This window comes from Micropterus salmoides, unplaced genomic scaffold, assembly GCF_014851395.1.
Source record: "Micropterus salmoides isolate LMB-PRFRI ecotype aquatic unplaced genomic scaffold, ASM1485139v1 Ms_hic_scaffold_7, whole genome shotgun sequence".
NCBI lineage: Eukaryota > Metazoa > Chordata > Actinopteri > Centrarchiformes > Centrarchidae > Micropterus > Micropterus salmoides.
This window is the reverse complement of record NW_024044459.1, coordinates 24,532,826-24,551,255: the sequence shown is the minus strand read 5'-3', so window position 1 is coordinate 24,551,255 and position 18,430 is coordinate 24,532,826. Positions and strand designations below refer to the sequence as shown.

The following is an 18,430-nucleotide window of genomic DNA, read 5'->3' as shown; positions in this document are numbered from 1 at the left end:
ATTTAAGACACATACACACACACCCTCACTGCTCCACCCACAGCAGCAGCATCCAGCCAAAAAAAACAGCCCTTGTTCCTAAATACCACTGCTAACTGGCCTCTGACTCCACACCCACCCACACACACATATACACTTGCACACACACACACAAAGATCCTGATCACACTGATACAAGATCCCCTTACAAAATAAATGGCAAAAATGTAGGAATTTCACATGAAAAATAAACCCACAGACAACCAAATCCAAAGTCACACACACACACACACACACACACAATCACACACCGCTCAGTTGCAATCTGAAGTACCTCTAAATCACTCTAATCTGCCCCCTTCTGATCCTCTGAGTGCCTCTACTTAATCTCTACACTGCTCAACCAAAGGTGAACCCTATTAGTGGCCAGACAAATGGTAGGGTTGCCCCAGCTACTCTGGGAGAGCGAGGCCTTTCAGAGTGCCATTGAGCTGCAACTCAAAATTTCCCCCAATCCTGTCTGTATCCCACCCACTCTAAAAGTCCCCCTGCTGTTCCTCCACATTAGCCCAATCGTAGTCCATTCCCATTTCCTGTCAAAACATTTCTCCATTGCTCCCTGTTTCCGACTGCCCCCTCTGTAGGCGCTCTCAAAGAAAACAAACTAGGCCTACACTCTTGTGTCAGGGTTCAAGCCACAACAGCTAACACAGGTCGAAGCAGAGCAAAGGTGACCAAACACAAACTCGGCTCATAACCTACTACTCATTATACACTTCCTGTACACACTGGAGTCATGGATCTTCCCAGTTCACATGAGACTACATCGCTGAAAACCCAAGGCCCACAAAAGGTCACAGAACTCATTTTCCCCGGTCTAACTCTGAAAGAGGCTCTCACTGTCTGAAGCAGTACCTGTCAGTGAATTTGATATTCTAGACATTGCATCGTCTCTCCCTGTCTGTCTTTGTGTCATTCTCTCCATTGCATTGCCCCAAGGGAGGAGCCATCCCCACGGTCCTGTGCCAGCTGCTCAGTGGTCCAGCCTGTGTGCTGCTCCACTGTGTGAGGCGGTGTGCACTGGAGCCTCAGGGCCCTGTCGCCACGCTGCCTGGCCCCCTGCCTGAGGGGCTCGCTGACAGGGGGTCTGAAGGGACTGGACAGTACTAGTCCACCAGGGAGAGACCTATGACAGTGGACTGAGGGGACCATTGTGTCTGACTTTGTCTCTGTGCATGTATGTATGTGTGACAGACAGGTAAGTTATGCATACATATTAATAACTGCATCAGTGTGCAGCGCAATACAGCAACATAGTGACCTGATCAGTCTGTGGAGTGAATTCAAACAACTGTAAAGCAGAGTTTGCTATTACTGAAACTGGTTTCTGATTGGCTGGAAGATCTTCATTAAAATTATATTTGGGATGTGCAAAGTATAATAAACTCTAGGTTACCATAACAACATATTTTAGCTACAGTAACAATTAAATACACTTGGTGAAACATACACGGCAATAAGAAAAATTAAATGACAATACAAATGTTTCTCCATAAATGTTTCAATATCCAGTAAAATGAAAAAGCATTTTCTTGCATGAAGTATATAAGGGTAGATTGCATACATAAATCCATTTCTACCAAAAAGTCACAAATTTCTCTTCTGACCAAGTGAAAGAAAATGTTTTTTTGAAACTGCAATATTTCAGCATGGATCTTCATCAAGCATCAACAGCATCTTTACATGAGAGCCACAAGAAGCAGCACTAACAAAAATGCTCAAATCACAAACAACTGACATTAAAGAAAACCACTAAAACCTAAAACCATTTCTCTTCTGTTTAATTTGTGTCAAAAGGGTTTTTGAAATTTGAGCTTCTAATAAAATGTGATCATAGATTTGGATCTATCCCTCCAACTAATCAACTCTTCCCACCATAGAAACCCCACCGATCAGCAAGCCAGCCATCACTAGCAGCAATAACCATAGTTGAAGGTGGGTCTGTAAGTTGCCATCATCATCTGCAGCTCTTTCTGTGGGCCAGAGGCTCAAATGGAGGACAATAAAAATGGGCCTCCTCCCCATCCTCTATAAGTTGGATAATAGAGGAGGAGAGAGATCCAGAGTGAATGGCACAGACCGTTTTGCAGTCTTTTTTCAGCTGCTTCTTATGTCTCACATGAAGTCCTCCTTACTGAAGATTTGTCCCGCCCCAACATTCTGTTTCAGTGTACAATATATGAAACAAGGAGGAAAATGAGAAACCCAAATCCATTTCTCTGGATTTTCATTATGGGATAGTTCACACCAATCATAGTGCTGCCCCTCAGGATTTTTACTTATTAAAATGCTTTTAGACAAGTCATCTTTAAGAAAATGTGATAGAAAAGGTATTGGCAGTACAGGTACAGAATGCCAGTTTCAACAGAGAAAGATGCAGTATGAGTTCCACTTTACAGCTAAAAGAAATTCTTATACTGGGAGTATGAGAAACAACGACATGACATTGTTGTCTCACACATAAAACTCTCAAGTGCATATATGATGACCTAACAGGGCGACTTGGCGGCAGTGCATGAGTATGCATCTGGGAAAGGGGAAGAATTTGACCCCTGACACAGTCCAACAAATGTTGCTGCATTTATTCTTTGGCTGATAGTTTAATGTTCTTTTCCCAAAGAGGTTCTATTTTCTTTTTGGGTGAAGCTGAAGAAGAAGGAGGCCAGTGTTTTCCATTAGCAGTACAAGGAGAAACTAAATGGCCTGCTGTGAGAACAGGTAGACGGCAGTGAAAAATGCCATTCAGAAGTGCAGAGGGAAGTGGCCCTCTTCATCATCGACTGTTATTTCTGTAAAAGACGGGCAGGCACAAGCAGGTGGATGGGCTAAGATCGAAACAGATGGTCAGACTGGCTCTCTGAGACACCACACTGGTTGAGACCAGACATTTACATACACCAACAAATGATATCTGAATAGTTTATTGTCAAACGGTCCAGACAGTGTTAATCCGTAAAGAGCTATTAAAAAAAAGCTATACAGTTTTACTGCACTGCACAATCTAGACTTTATGCGCATGTGTGTTTGTACGTTACCATACTGTAACAATCAAGAAAATTAGGTTTGAGAATTAATGTCAGCATAAGGAATTAACATATAACAATTGCGTATAAACATTCAACCAGGGAATTTTGCAATTAAGCTGAAACTAACTAGGTATCTAATACACATCAATTAGGACTGAAAAAGACAAAACCCTGCACAGACATTCACACAACCAGAACCAAGACAACAAACAGATCAATACAACCCACAACCTAACATTAAGAGCAATGAATTCCTCTTGGAGACACACATCTTAAGTCATACAGGATCATTGTTCAAAAAATTATCAACTCAGGAAGAAAAATTAGCTGTTTCAAATCACAAGAACTGGTGTGAAAGTGTATTCCAGATGGAGGTATTGTTTTTTAGGTCAGCATTCCAAAATCAAAGCATGGTATGCACAAGTATGTGTGATCTTGAGCTCATTTTGAGTCTAGAGGAGGGAAGAGCAATATTGGCAACATTGGAAAATTCCTATTGATTATTCTTCTTTTCTCTGAGCGCCGGCTTGTTAAAAAAGACCCCTCTTGGAAACACGATCAATTAGTGAGATAGTGCTTGCTATTGATCACCCCCACCACCACCATCTCACAAGGATCTTGCCTTACAATGGATCCCTCCACACACTCCTTATGACCAACTATTGATCTCAGCTTCTTTGCCAAATATAAAAGCACACACTCACACTGAGCACTGACCCCTCCCATCCAAAGCACACCGTCTAATACTAATACTGACATCTGCTAGTCTCTATCGTAAACCCATGGTTCACTCATAAATATAGAGGCCAGCTTTGGCCCAGAACCAATATAGTTTCTCAGAGGTCAGGGGTCAGCATGGCAATAATCCTGCCATTAACAGATCTGCCTCGGTTAATACTGAGAACTTTTTAAAGTAGAGGAGCTTAATGGAGTAAAACAACAAAGATTGGGCGGAAATAGGGCTGATTATATTTTTCATTTGATTGATATGTTAATCATTGATTGACTTAAGTGATTAAAACTAAAAGGTAGAAAGCAGAGATAAGCAGCAAATTCTCTCTTTGGAGGAGCTGGAACATTTAGCTTTTTTGCTTCATAAATGACACAATTAATCAATTATCAGAATTGTTGCCAATTAATTTTCAACAGACAACTGACTAACTGATTGATCCACTAATTGTTTTGGCGCTAATTATGAAAACAACTGCCTACAAAAATATTATGGCAAAACAGAAAAATGTTACTCCAGGATAAATAAAAAAAATAGTAATAATACTGAATGCACGACTTTGAAGACTTAGTAAAGATTTATGATGATGAGTCCAGAGGAATCAATCAATCTATCTGGCTGTTGATCAATCATCTAACCAATCAGTGAACAACCCAGTCCATCAGTCAAAGATAAGACACCCTCCAAACAAGTGACATCAGGCCTGTGAGTATAGCAGTTCAACAATGCTTACATTAGACAATTGTAAAACTATTAGACACAGCAGGCAGTGGGGTATTAGATAGTTCTCTCCCATAGGCAACTTAAGAGTCATCTCTTTGTCAACGACTGCCCTTGCCCTCTTCATCCCTCGGTCCCTCCACCCTCTATCCCTTCACCCCTCCTCATGGATCAGCTGTGATCTCCCCTCTCTCCTTTCACTCAAATCAGGATTAGGGAGAAGAGGAGGTGGAGGGGAGGGGAGAGAGGGGTGCTGCAGCAGCAGGAGAAGGGGGAGAGAAAACTGAAACAATATGGAAAGGAGATTAGAAAAGAGGGGGTTTGGGCCGTTTGGGGAATTACAAACTCCCTTGTGCTTGGGAAGGTGTCCTAATGACACCGCCTAATTATGGCAAAATTAGACAGGCTAAAGGGAAGGAGGAGTGGTGGTGGTGGTGGTAGTGGAGGAGATGGTAACGTGAAGGAAAAAGAAGTGGAGCAAGGGAATTAAGCAACAGGGAGTGAAGAAGTAAGTGCTTAGTTCAAGTGAACGGAAAAGAGCGAGACGGGTGTACAGAAGTACAGATACGAGGCGAGGCGGGGAGGAATGGAGCATGGGGCTGAGAGTGAGAGAAAAAAGAGAAAAGGAAGAAGAAAAAGGGGAGAAAGCAGTGGCTGGGCGATAGGAGTGAGTGGGCCCCAGCACGCCGCATGTTAATTGGAGAACAGGTGTTGGGGCTGGGAGCAGGAGGCTGATTACTGGAGCCACAGAAACAGACCGTCTCCTCACACACACACACACACACACACACACACACACACACACACACACACACACACAACTGCAGACACACATAATGCACAAATGCACGTAGGCTGTACACACACATGAATAATTTAAGACCCAAGCAGTGACTAGGGAAAAAAGGTCAAAGTAGGGGTCACAAAGATACATACGCAATCACACAAGCATCCATATACATACATAAATAAACGTGCAAGCATCCGCGCACACACATGAAAATAAACATCATTTTGCATGCACACAAACAGCGTTTACATGCTCTGAACATACACATACACACACACATCTTGCCCTGTCAATCTTTTTACTTTTTCAGTGTGTGGTGTACATATATTCAGTCGAATGAGAAAGTGCACATAAAGGTGGGATGAAAGGGCACAGGGCCAATGCAGAATTCCATTGGCTTATCAGAAATGAACTGGCTCCTAATAGGCTGCTCCCTGAGGAGAGGATTTCGCAGGCCAGTCAAGAGGGAGAAGCCCCCATCAGGATGGGATATGCCCAGTGTGATTAGAGAGTACAGTAGGTCAATGATTCCATTTAAATCAATCCTCACATCCGCACACCAGCCTGCACACACACACACACACACACACACACAAGTAGTCACAAAGAGATATAGATTGTTCTTTCCTCACCAGACCACCACCGAGCTACTAACAAACAAATTTGGAACAGGTTTAGCCATGTTAGGAGGAAGTATAAAAGTGTAGAGGGGGTTATTGGGAGAGTAATGTGCTACAGTAAATGAGAAAAGCAGCTGCTCCTAGGTATTCTGGGAAAATTCAAAAGACAACAGCCCAATTTTTCCGTTGTATGAAAACTATCTTCAGCAAAGATCCTTTGAGACACACTGTCAACAGCCAGCCAGCTTGAACTGAGGAGGGGAAAGAAAAGGGCCCTTGACGTATATGAAGTAAGTGTTTTCTAGACAGGCAATTTGAGAGAAGGAGGGAAGGAAGGAGAGACGAGTGGAGGGATTGAGGCGAGGGAGAGGAGATGAACGTTGTGTCGATGACATCGCAGAGAAAGTATTTCACATGCGGTCTGCTTATGAGCATTCATCACACTTGTTAATGCCAGGCAGACAGCGCGAGACCTTCGAAATCCCTCAGACGTGAAGGCCCTCACACACGCTGATTATGGCGGTGGTCATCCCCCTTTAAGTCTGATAACTGGCTGTCAGGGTGAACATTTAGTACATATGTGGGCCTGTCTGCTGGTGTGAAAGATACACATGCTTCTGATAAAAGGAAATCTATGCTTTTGGTAGGGTTCAGGTGCAATGTGGGCTTGTTGAATATAATAGTCGAAACAGATCCAAGCAGGCTGAAGCTAGACCAACAGATAAACACAAAGCTGAAGAGAGAGAAACACATGGGGGCCAGACATGGGCACAGCTACTTTAAACTGTATATTGCTTGCGTTGATGCAGTGTTAACTGACTATGAACCCTTATCTTTGTAAACAATAATAGTTCTATGTGCGCACACAAACATAAACACTGCTGTAGAAATACATCCAGCCCATACATCCGTACATGCATATGTTGTAAATGGGGCTTCTACTCTGCTATGTAGCTACGTTTCTCACTTGGCCATAAATGCAACAGCTGATTGGTGAGATCTCAGCTCAGGGACCTTCATCAAACTATGATCTGTCTCTCCCTTTCTTTGTGACTGTGTAGGTGCATATACATACAAAGAAAGGGCAACCTGAATATTTAATATGAGGTGGTGCTTGTTTGAGATGTTGAACACTGTGTGGGATGTGGTTTGATCTTATTACCTGTCAATGATGACTGGGTCAGAGGGCGTCTCGTTTCGATTGCCGCAACTTTTCTTCTCACAACAGCGGCTGAGTAGGCAGTTAAAGAGACAGAAAAAGAGGAAAAAGTCAGTGGAGGGGAAAAAAAACAAATTAAACAGGAGGAGCCATCATTGTCTGGCCCATCCGCATCCACAGGCCCAGACTACTCTGCCCCGCAGTCGGCCAAGATCCAGGAGCACACAAAGGAGGCATGAGAGGGGAGGGGAAGAATAGACAAAAGAATAAAAGAGGAAGAAAAGGTACAACAACACACCCTACAAACAGTGAGAGACCATTCAAAAGTGAAAAGCCAGCCAGGCAATCTGTCACATTGATTTCGAAATCAAACTCAACCCCCACGCAGCCTCATTGCGCACACATATACACACACACACCATCCCACAACATCCTACCATTCGTCAGCAGTCCTGTCCGAGGAGCCTGCTGGCCACCCAGCACCCCCTCCCTAAAGTCCCCTTCACTGCATAACAAAAGTACCCCCACCCCTAACCATCTGCCACCCCTACACCTCGCCTCACCCCTCTCGTGTCCCAGCTTGGCCCTGCCCTGCCCCCCCCCTCCACCCCCCTGTCAGACGGCCTCACTCCCCAGCTGTGACGCTTGCCCTCTGCCTCTTCGGCTCTGTTATTAGCCAGCTGTGAGTCACATTCGGGCATCTGCTGGCTACACAATGGCAAACCCTACTCCGTCTTAGCCCCTCTTCCCATGTCCCAGCCCCCTATCCTTCCCCCTGCTGCCCTCAAATCCTGGGTCACTGCCCCAATTCCAGACCACTCTCTTCAGCTTCTTCTCTATCCATAACCCCGTGTTCACCTATTTTCTTTATTCACCAAGTAATAAACAAAACCCTCTGGTCCCTAATCCATGACTAGACTCATTAAACTTGCTCAGCTTTGTAACAACTCACTGAGAATACACCACTACAACATCACATGTTGACAAAGTTCAAACGTGATGTCTTGGCTAAACAGAAGTGCTAGAGATACATTTCGATGAGCGAAACGTGGATTTTTCCCTTAAAGTGTGTCTGATGCTGTCAGCTGTGGTCTGGCTGCAAAACTCCAGGCCAGAAAGAGAGGAGCTCCAGGAAGAAACAGGAGCTGGCCGGGGACACGCTGCATTACAGCAGAAAGCAGCAGGGGGTTACCACTGTAACAAGGATGATGACAGACAGGCTAGACTTACGGTTCAACCACAGGCAAGTTTTTGAAAAAGTACAGCCCCAAGCATCATCCCAAAACCACATTTCAAACTCACTGAGACAAAGCCGAGTGAAGGAGAGTAATGGATATTTGGATTTTGTCCCTGTGGGTGAAGATCTGAATGAGAGTATGTGTTTTTGTGTGTTGTACTCACCTGCACATAACCTCATGTGTGAGCAGAACTCTGCACATTTCTGGATTCTTGTTTTGGCCCTCATACGCAATGGGCTAAGAGGAGGAAATGAGGAGCAATGGTGACGTATTCAATTTCATGTAGAAATCAATTAAAGCATTATTTACGTAGCTGAGGGTTAAATCCCCTTTTAGAAGACTTAAGGAAAGTTTACTAACCTGTTTATTGACGGAGTCGATAAGCCGTGCATAAAGATCCTGCTCTGTACGAACACCTGCAAGAAGAAACAAAACAAATTGGTTGTTATTGGTAACTTTAAATACGTACTTTAGGCTTGAGAGAGATTTTACTGAAGTGAGACAAATTTCCCAAAGATAGTGAATGTTTGATCTCTTGCCCTCCGTGCTTCAGATGGAAACTGGGAGTAGAAGAGAGATCAAGCTAGAAATAGACATTTTCATTGTGCAGATAACCTCCACATCACCGGACAAATAATAAATGAAAGCTGATTCAGTCGACCCTAATTGCAAAATATTTTATAACCATAAATGAAGCAACTGAAATTGCACTTAAACTTCTAAACTTACTTCGACCAGTGGATAAAAAAGTACATAGTGCTGAGGATTCTCAAAATAAAATGGGAAAATGTACAACATTAATCTCTTTTTTTATCTCAAACTCTGGACAAGCTCTCAGAAAAAGCATTGAACTCTGTCCAGCCAACATGGAGGAATAAGATTGGCATGCACTTCATATTTTTTCTCTGATGGTTGCAGAGGGGATTGAGCGTTATTTGATGTTTGATGATTATTAGTCATGTTCTGCTTTGAGGCCAGAATTTACAATGACATTCTCACGATTTGTCAGGCTGGTCTTTTTTTGGTTATTTCTCAGTTAACTTCTGATTATTATTTAGTTGACTGACTGGAGATTAGAGTTAAACAGGTAAAGTAGCAACTGATCAGTTTGTGAAGGGGTTTGATTGATGAACTAATGAGTCTTTAACATTGTTTTGAGTTCTGTGTAATCAGGTGTGTCTCAGAGTGAGATTTCCAGAAACACCTGAACCTCTGGATGCTTCAAACCCCCGCTGTAAATCACACAAGATAGGGAAACGACATGTAATGAATTGCTTCTTTGGGAGAAGAACGCATTACCCAAGGATTTTTTATAGAGACTTTGGAGAGTATTGCTTTTAAAATGTGTTCCTCTCATCAAAGTCTCGATTGAGATGCCTTTGATATCGCTTGGGGGAAGGGGATGAGAGGAGGGGATGTAGAGGAAGTGCTTTTGGTGTGCTTGTATGAACGTGTGTGTGTGTGTGTGTGTGTGGAGGGTGTATAAGGGGGTTGCTCTGGAACATGTCTTTTATCTTCTCTCCCATGGGTGCCACTGCGATGGCAGAGTAGGGCCAGCAGCGGCTCATGGGAACCGAATTTCTCTGTGTATCCCCAGATCTGATGTAGAAGCACCATGGGGGGTTAGAGGAGTGTGGTGGGGTGGGGGGAGAGGGTGTTTGGGGGGGTGGCAACATGCACCTCATTTCCCCGTACATGGGCCCATGTATTGGCTCCTCGCAGAACTGAACGTTGAATTATACAAACCCAGTGATTAAATGATGAGCAGAATGTGATTTATGAGAGGAGAGGCGAGGTAAGGCAGGGGAGGATGGGGAAGAAGATTGCTTAAGTGGAAAAGTGTGTGTCACGTTAGCACTCTGGTGTCACAGGTGACCTTTTTTAACTCCTGTTACATGCAGGGCTCAGACAAATTAGACACCTCAAAAAGCAATGAATCAGCCCATAACCTGAGAACTCATGTTTGACTCCACTCACCGTTGCTGTAGAGGAGCTGCAGCTTGTAGTGGGTGCCGTTGTTGGTCTTTTCTCCCGTCTGCTCCTTGGAAAGAGAGGACAGACACACAGACAAACGCAGGGCATGCAGTTAAGCACATTTGGGGCACAGATAAGTACAGCTGGGCATCAGTGAGTCTCTCCTAATCCTGCAGCTTGCCTCTTCCTTCCGAGCAGCATCGAGATCAGAGGGTTGTAGGCTCAAAACCCACAGGGGACCTTTCGTTGTGCTCAAGAGCTGAGCGTTTAACCTTGAGTCGGATGTTCTTTGTAGAGGTTGAACTATCATGTCTGATGCGGACTCCTAAAACCGTACGATCAGATGCAGCAGTCCGCCCCACAATGAGGTAGCAAAGGCATGGTTGTATGTGGACGTGTGTGCAAAGTGTGTTTCAGCGAGTGGAAAGTACTGTGAGACTGAGTAGCAGTCGACCTTGACAGGAAAACTTCCTTTCCACAATCCCTCCTTCCCTCTAGGCTCCTCACTAGCCTCTCAACCCCCCCCCCCCCCCCCCCCCCACACACACACACACACACACACACACACACACACACACACACACACACACACACACATACACACACGCACGCACACACACATACACACCCACCCCCATTCTCTGTCTCTTGTTCCTTCTCTTTCTCCTCCTCTACCTCTACTGGTCTTTCTAAGTGGTCTCAAAGGAATGCTCTTTGGTCCAATAACCCAGGAGGCTGGCAGCACAGAGATGAGGAGCGAGAACGTGGTTGTGGAAGTATAGAAACTGGGAGAAGGAGACAGTTGTAAGGAGGGAAGAAGAAGAAGAAGAGGGGGGAATTAAGATGCATGAAGATAAGTTGGAGAGGAACAGAGTTTAGAACCTAATATCAAAAGTGAGATTGAGACTTAACATCAGGACATACTTGGATGCCTGGCTTCATAAGTCGCCATGCCATTGCTCTACCTCTGCATAATTACAAAGCAAAAACAGATGCCAGGGTAACCATGCAGAAAATGAACTCCTCCACCGCCGTCACATTACTCCACACTGGCCTGTGTGGCACAAAGGGGAGCACACTGACAGCTTTCAGCCCTGGCATTAGCACTGCCGCCTGCCCTCTCCCTCCCCTCCCCATGAAATTCACAGTAGAACTATGTTTGAACTTCAGCTAACAGGACGGTGTCCTCTTGTCTTTCTCACAGGGGAGAGCTGTTGCCAGTTTAGGAGATTCCTGCTCCCCTCACCACAAGGCAGAAACATCCATCAACACTGGGCATAAGGCTCCCACTCCAGGCAGTCTCCCTTCTCTAGTCTCGTTCTAACTCTGTCTCCTTATTTTGGTTTTGTCCAACCTGAGGAATCCACAGCTCCCCCCACAGCAGTATTTAGAGTACGGGGGGGGCACGAAGGAAAAGAGACTTTGATGATTAGTTCACTGTATAACTTAACAGGAGCAAGCATAATTTGCATTTTAAAAAGTAGTGATGTCCTCCTAATGAGGCAAGCTGCTAATTAGTCATTAGATATTCTTTTTCAATCCCACATCATCAGCTCATTGAGGGTAAAGCTTGTGTAAACATCTAGCCGTCAGCTGTTCGATATGCTTGGCTTTGCTCGGGATGGGGTAGATCAAGTTGAACACCTGGTTATATCTGAACAGTACAGTATATCGCTCATACATTCTGCTGCTGTTATTATTTTTCACCACTTTTCAGCTGATATTGCTTTAGATTTCTGGTTTTAGATGCAAATATGAAAACAGTACAGTGAATTGATGGCATCCTCAAATAAACACAGACAGGCATTCATAAACACTCACACACCTTGTCATGCTCAACAAAGTCCACAAACGCAGTCCTCTCCACCTCCACAGGTTGGCCATGTCTGTCATAGAGCGCCAGGACGAAGTGGAAGAAGTTGGACTTGCGAAGATTTGAGGGCGGCTGCTTCTCAAAGTGAGCTCTTGACAAAGCCACTCCACTGAGGACACAACAGGAAGAGACAGTCAGCTCACACTTCCTGTCATTCTATTAAAGACATTCATATTGTTTTTAATAAAATGATTTAGCTTTTTTTTTTTTATGAAATTGCCATCTCACAATGTATATTGTGGTTGTTGTTGAAAATACTTCTGAAAGAAATCTAAATAAAACAAAAACTGAAGACCAGACTCTTTTCTCTGCTTGAAGTTAATATACACCTCAAATATGTTTGATTTATTGGCACTTTAAAGGCAGTTATTTAAATATTAAAATATGTATTTAAAAGCATTTAATTTCCTATTGGTTATTCAAGTTTTTTTATTCTCCAATTGTTAAGGCCTTCAGTTTATCCATATAATAATTAGCAATAATTAGACAAATAAACAACAAATACAGATCATTTATAAATATTTGTTTTCCCCTAACTTGAATACCCTTTTATAGGTCTGTAAGAACTTAATATGGAACTGAAAACAACACAAAGAACAAGGCAGAAAGTAAAAACAGGAAAAGCTAAACTTGTTGAAGCAATTATTTTAGCAAGAAAACTGAAAAAGTCACACTAGAATCCACATTTTTGACTAGAACTGATGGGGAAGCATCTGGTTTAAAAATGTACATCACTGACTATTGAATTTTAACAAATGAAAGATTAAGCCCCTCAAAAGAGACTCTAGATCTAATTTTACTATTTTCTATAAAATCAACCCCCCAAGAAACGTGGACAAATCTGCACAGAAGAGTCTCTACAGTTTTTTTATATTCAGCTTGAGTCTAAAATGGGCCATTTGATGTCTTTTCAGATAACTCAAACTTGAGTGGATTATGGATTTTTTTTTCATGACAGCCGTAAACGTTTCTTCAAAGAATAAAAAAGCCCAAGGGAAATTTTACCCATAGCGAGTTTTTCTGCACAATCGAAATATTTAAAATTATATTTTAATTAGCAATAAATAACCCTCATCATGATTTCATGATTAAAACACAGTAACCTAGCCTATTATAGCGCCATTGTTGTATCACTTACTAATAGTTATTTATGTTAAGATATACAAATTAACTTGTTGCCTACTTATTTTTCTTGAAAACGTTACTGCATTTTTTTGCGTCTGTTTATGTTTTCTACTTTATCCGTTTGGAACATTAGCACACTGATGTGTGTGTGTGTTGGAAATTAAATGACCAATGTAAGGAGCATGAAAATCTAAGGGAATGTGGAAAACAGTCTAGGACAAGAAGAAGGATGATTAAACAATAGACAAATAGTTATTTGTGTTTATTAAAATATTGTTGCCGTGAGCATTAAAGGGTTTTTCCGCTACAAATGAAAAGCTACATCAGCTAAGATAACTGATGGGGGGGGGGGGGGGGGGGGCTATTTAGCTTTAGTCACACAGGGTTTAAGAATTGATAACAACTTTAGTTGTGTAAACTAATTAGGAAATATAAGCTGGCCTTTGCACAAGAGTAAATTATCTGAACAAATGCTTCTTGTGATTTTATGTGAAGTCCGCCAGTTCTGATTATTAGTTTTACCTTTTGGCAATATAGGCCTACTTCATTTTTGTGCAAATAACCAGAACTTTACTTAATAACTATTATGTCAAGGGTTGTTCTTTCATAATATTTAAGGTGTCTTTATGAGTTTTGGGGCGATGACTTTTAAATGGGACTGGTGTCATCTTTTGCAACAAGTAGTTTGCAGATCTTTTCTGAAAGGACGCTTGTTCTTTTTCACACATTAGGCTATAAACTACATTGTGCTCATGATGCTGATCATGAAAATAAATGCCCTCGATGCTAACGAGCCTGAGCGCAGCTGATGAAAAGAACTGGTGAGAAGGTAATGTAAATAGATCAGCTGGGTTTACTGTACCTTTGCGCCGCTACGTTCGCATCCACAACGCCGACATTACGCACCCAAGACCGGACTGGATCCATCTCTTCAAGACTTCGCTCTTTTAATCCGCTCACTTCTCTTATCAGATGCTCCTGGATCCCGAACATTTAAGCCGTGTCCTGCTCGTTTCGGTGCACTTTTTTGAACTTATGAAAAAAAAAAACTGCTGAGCTAAAGCACTTTGGCAAACAACAGAAGGTCCACCCCAAGGTGCTGCGCTCATCCAGAGCGCCGCAAGAAAGCTGAGCGTTCACAGAGCTTTGGAAAATAAATGACCGACGCTGTGTGATGTTTTAGAAGGCGATCCACCCACACTTTCTTTTAAGGCTGAAACGATAATAACAGATATATCCCCACACTAATTGCAAGCATTGTCCAAGCGCAAATCTCCAGCGTCAGTTCGAGCGCTAATGGTCACCTGCTCGGCGGGTCCAACTCCTCAGAGAGTTCAGAGCGAGTCCGTCCCAGAATATTCTTAAAAATATATGTGTGCGGAAAGTCCTTCTTTGTCAAAAGGCCAGATCGGATCAAAACAGTTGATCCGAGGGCCTGGAAGCTCGCAGTGAACCGCTGTCTTGAAGCATGAATGAGACTCTCTGCCGGGATAGAGCGTGGAGGAGGGGCCTTAGTGCCATATGGGGGACCGATTGTTGAAATGGATGCTCTCATTGGTGTAAAGTGCATCCGTTGTTTGGACTTCTGCCAGATTCAGCATCCAACCAGTGACTCTTGCTGCAAACTTTATGCACTCTAAGTTCAACTATATGATGATATGGTGATAATATGAGGAAAAAAACGACATTTTACTCATTTTAAAGCAGAAACTATACGTATAAGTCTTTAATATAATTCTTATATTATTTGCTATGTAATCGAAATGAAAGGTCCTCTTTGTGTGTGCATGGGTGTCGGGGGGTTGGGGGCTTTACAATCAATATTATTCACATTAGGCTATTCAACCTCCAAAAAATGTTAACAAAAGCTTATATTTTCTTCACAAAATGGTTAGTGTTTATATTTGTTCATCTCTGGATGTTATATAAAAGTCACTTGTTAAGATGTGGATTTAAATGACCCTGTACAGCCTGGGCTACTGCCCTGAATAGTCTGTACAGCAAATCCTGTTTGGTCTTCATTCAAGTCAGAATTTAACACAAGTGCGCTCTCGACAGGCGCGTATTCAGCAGCTCGACCGTCTGCTTCTTTGAACGCAGTGATTCCGCTGAGGAGGCATCGCATCAGTGTCAGCCGCAACAATGGCCGTCTGGTTGGTCCATCAATCTCAGCCAGCAGCAGACTGGGCTGCACTCTGATTGGCGTGTGGACCGCTGCCTGACAGTGCCCGAAATTAGTTCTTAATCAATACAGCAGAGCGTCTAATCAAATCCAAACTGATCATGAAGTCAGTTGCAAAGAACGCTGATAAAACGTTATTTGGCAAGTGATCTAGAAAATAATGTAACGAGTGGATATAATTTTGGACACAGTTTGACAAAGTCTCTTTTGCTGCTGATTTGTATAATTTCATTGCTTAGAAGGCTCTTGTGAAACTGGGCATGGTGTTGCAATAAACCCCAAAAGTGTACAAGCCCAAGAAGAATGTCTGCTGTTTTTCTTAACAATGTAAATCCATGAGCTCTACATTTAATATTAATATTTACGTAAATATTTTTGTTTAAATTGTTTTCAGAGTCTAAACGGATCTCTGTTAGGCCAAGGCTACATCATTGCAGACCAAAAAATAATTTCCGCTCCTGTTCATCTGGCGATGAAAAGGAAAGTTTTTTTTTCCATCCCCGGTTCCTTGCCCCTTACCGATACTATTGTCTCTGTGTGGAGTTTGTGCGCCTGGACAATGAATGTAAATCGCCCCCCTTGGATCCCGCCTCAACCCACCATCTGCCAGCGCGGGACAAAGTCAGATGTTCCCCCAATTATGAGAGCAGTCTTGGGGAATCCTGCTGCCCAGTCTCCGCCCTGTCGCCGTGTCCCTCACACACTTCCCTTAACATGATTGACAGCTCTACTTAACCATGAAAAATCTGTATATGATGACACACTTTAATAAAATTCCTCTACTCGAAGCAAAACTTGTAGGCGAATGTGAAATGCAGGGATGCGCTCTTTAAAACACGATGCTTGCATGGATTTATTGGTTCCTTGAATGTTCTACATTGCAGCCCTTGCAGACACGGGATTGGTTTCAGTGCATTGGTCCAAAACTGCAGCCAATCGACCCAGAATGGTTGAATAACCTATGCTCAGGAAATCAAAGCTCCTGACGCCCTGAAGTAACCTAAAGGGAAAATAATAATTTCAAACTTTCCTGAAGCCTCCAATTGGGGCACTAGTCGTCAGCATACTTTATAGGCTAGAAGAAATCATCTGAGTCACCAAACAGTTTTATTAGGCATAAGTCATTATTCAATCAATCAAATTTCTGATAAATTATCATCACATGAGAATGTGATGTTAAGCATTAAATTTGGTCATGTGTGCACCCAAATGAAATTTTATAGAGCAATATGTGTATTTATTTCAGGAGACAGTTAGGCTGCATTTTTTTGCCAACAAAAGACAGTAATCACAATTATTAATGGAGGATGTATCGTTAAAAAAGCCCCATTCCAGTTAATATCTTACAATCTTCACCTATACATTTTTAGATTATATTGCTATAGCCTATATTAATAATTTAATAGCCTATAGGGGGATTTTGATTGTAGCCTGTTGTTAAGACCAAACTTGCTGAAAGTTGTACGCGGAAATAGAAATAGAATGTAACGAATAGAAACGATGACTAGAAAAATCTCCTTTCACAGGCTATCCACATTGTGTGTTTTGCACTTGGTTTCATGTCGCGGACCAGCTTGTCTCCTCTTCAGACCCACAGGTGCGAGAGGCTCGGCCGTGATTATCACAACCCGCAAGACTTGCTGTCTAAATGTGTGGCTTTTCTAATTTGGTGAAGCGAGAGCCGGAGCGAAAATGGGGGATTAGTCAAACCACAAACGTCTTTCTAATCAATTTAACCCGCTGAGACGGTCAGACCGTGTGTCGTAGGGAGGAGGTGAGCTAAGGGGAGGGGGGATCAGTGACTGCTAAACCAAACAATGGGGTATCGTGTGCCGCTCGTCCTCTCCAGCATTCCCCTGCTCCCATGGGACACCCAGAGCCACTCTCTGTGGATGGCACCGTGTCCACGGAGGTCAGGAGGGGCGTGGTGTGTGTGTGCGTGCGTGAGGGGGGGCAGCAGCTGGTTCCCGTCCCTCCTCTCCACTGTATAGAAAACAACAGAGCTAACGCGACCCACCACGTCTCCTATCGATCGTCATACATTGCACACACCTTTTTTTGTTTACTTATTTAGGCAAAGATGCAGATCCCCTGGGGAGTGTCGGAATCCGCAATTAAGGCGAAATGACTTCTTTAGCCCTCATTTCTATCAAAAAACATCATCTGCTAAAGGTTTAACAAACGTTTGGATTCCATACAGGGTCTGTTGTGATTTAGAGTTAAAGAAAAATATATGTAGTGTGATCAATTTAAGAATTAATAGAGAAAATCTTGTAAGGGTCACTGATGGAGTAAAACTGTCACAGCTGTTCAAAACTACTGTGATCCTCCATATTACTGCTTATTTTGGGAAATCATCTTTGGTTTTCTGCTGAAATGGGTCTATGATATCAATACAGTTTACCTTTAACATCTGCTCAGCACAGTATTCCAAACACTGAATTACCCTCAACCTTTCAGCTTCACTGCAAATGTATTGATGGCATTTGAATCTTCCCTTTTATTTAAGTGTCCCAGTTTGCTGGTTAGTTGTGTGATAGCCTATTCTTTTTTTATGCCTAGCCCATATGAACTTAAAAAAACATTAACAATGCTGTTGTGAAGTGGTTAAACATATCAAACAAGAGCAGAGCTGCTTACATATAACATTATGATATAAACAAATAGCTTTGGCTTATATCCCAGTGAAAGTCAGCATGCACAATATGGAATGCAGCTATCATTAGCTAATTAATGTTTATCATGTGGTTTTGCTATGTCCTGTCACAATGTCTGCTGTGAAAAAAAAAGTTTAATTGTTGAGATTAGTTGTTTTAAACCATTAAAAAATTAACAGTTATTTGATACACAGTGATGGCTCTTTCCTTTTCCATGATGAAGCTCGTCCTGGCTTCAAGGAGCCAATTGTTTGCATTCAACAACTGTAATATGAAAGTTACTTTACTTATAGGGTG

The 18,430-nt window shown here is 42.6% G+C and overlaps 1 protein-coding gene across 4 annotated transcripts in view; it reads right to left on the bottom strand.

The window, feature by feature from the left end:
* The window catches only part of ebf2 (EBF transcription factor 2), a 29,957-nt gene extending 15,192 nt beyond the window's left edge, over nucleotides 1-14,765 (bottom strand). For 2 of the 4 annotated variants that reach the window (XM_038703868.1, XM_038703870.1), the window contains exons 1-6: nucleotides 14,157-14,765; nucleotides 12,122-12,278; nucleotides 10,300-10,363; nucleotides 8,683-8,738; nucleotides 8,486-8,559; nucleotides 7,088-7,156 (exon numbers count right to left, since the gene is read on the bottom strand). In XM_038703868.1, the coding sequence (XP_038559796.1) occupies nucleotides 7,088-7,156; nucleotides 8,486-8,559; nucleotides 8,683-8,738; nucleotides 10,300-10,363; nucleotides 12,122-12,278; nucleotides 14,157-14,287 (551 nt within the window). In that variant the 5' untranslated portion in view covers nucleotides 14,288-14,765. The remainder of the gene's footprint in view (nucleotides 1-7,087; nucleotides 7,157-8,485; nucleotides 8,560-8,682; nucleotides 8,739-10,299; nucleotides 10,364-12,121; nucleotides 12,279-14,156) is intronic. The other 2 variants (XM_038703869.1, XM_038703871.1) reach the window with 1 other exon arrangement.
* Nucleotides 14,766-18,430: the final 3,665 nt, after the last annotated feature.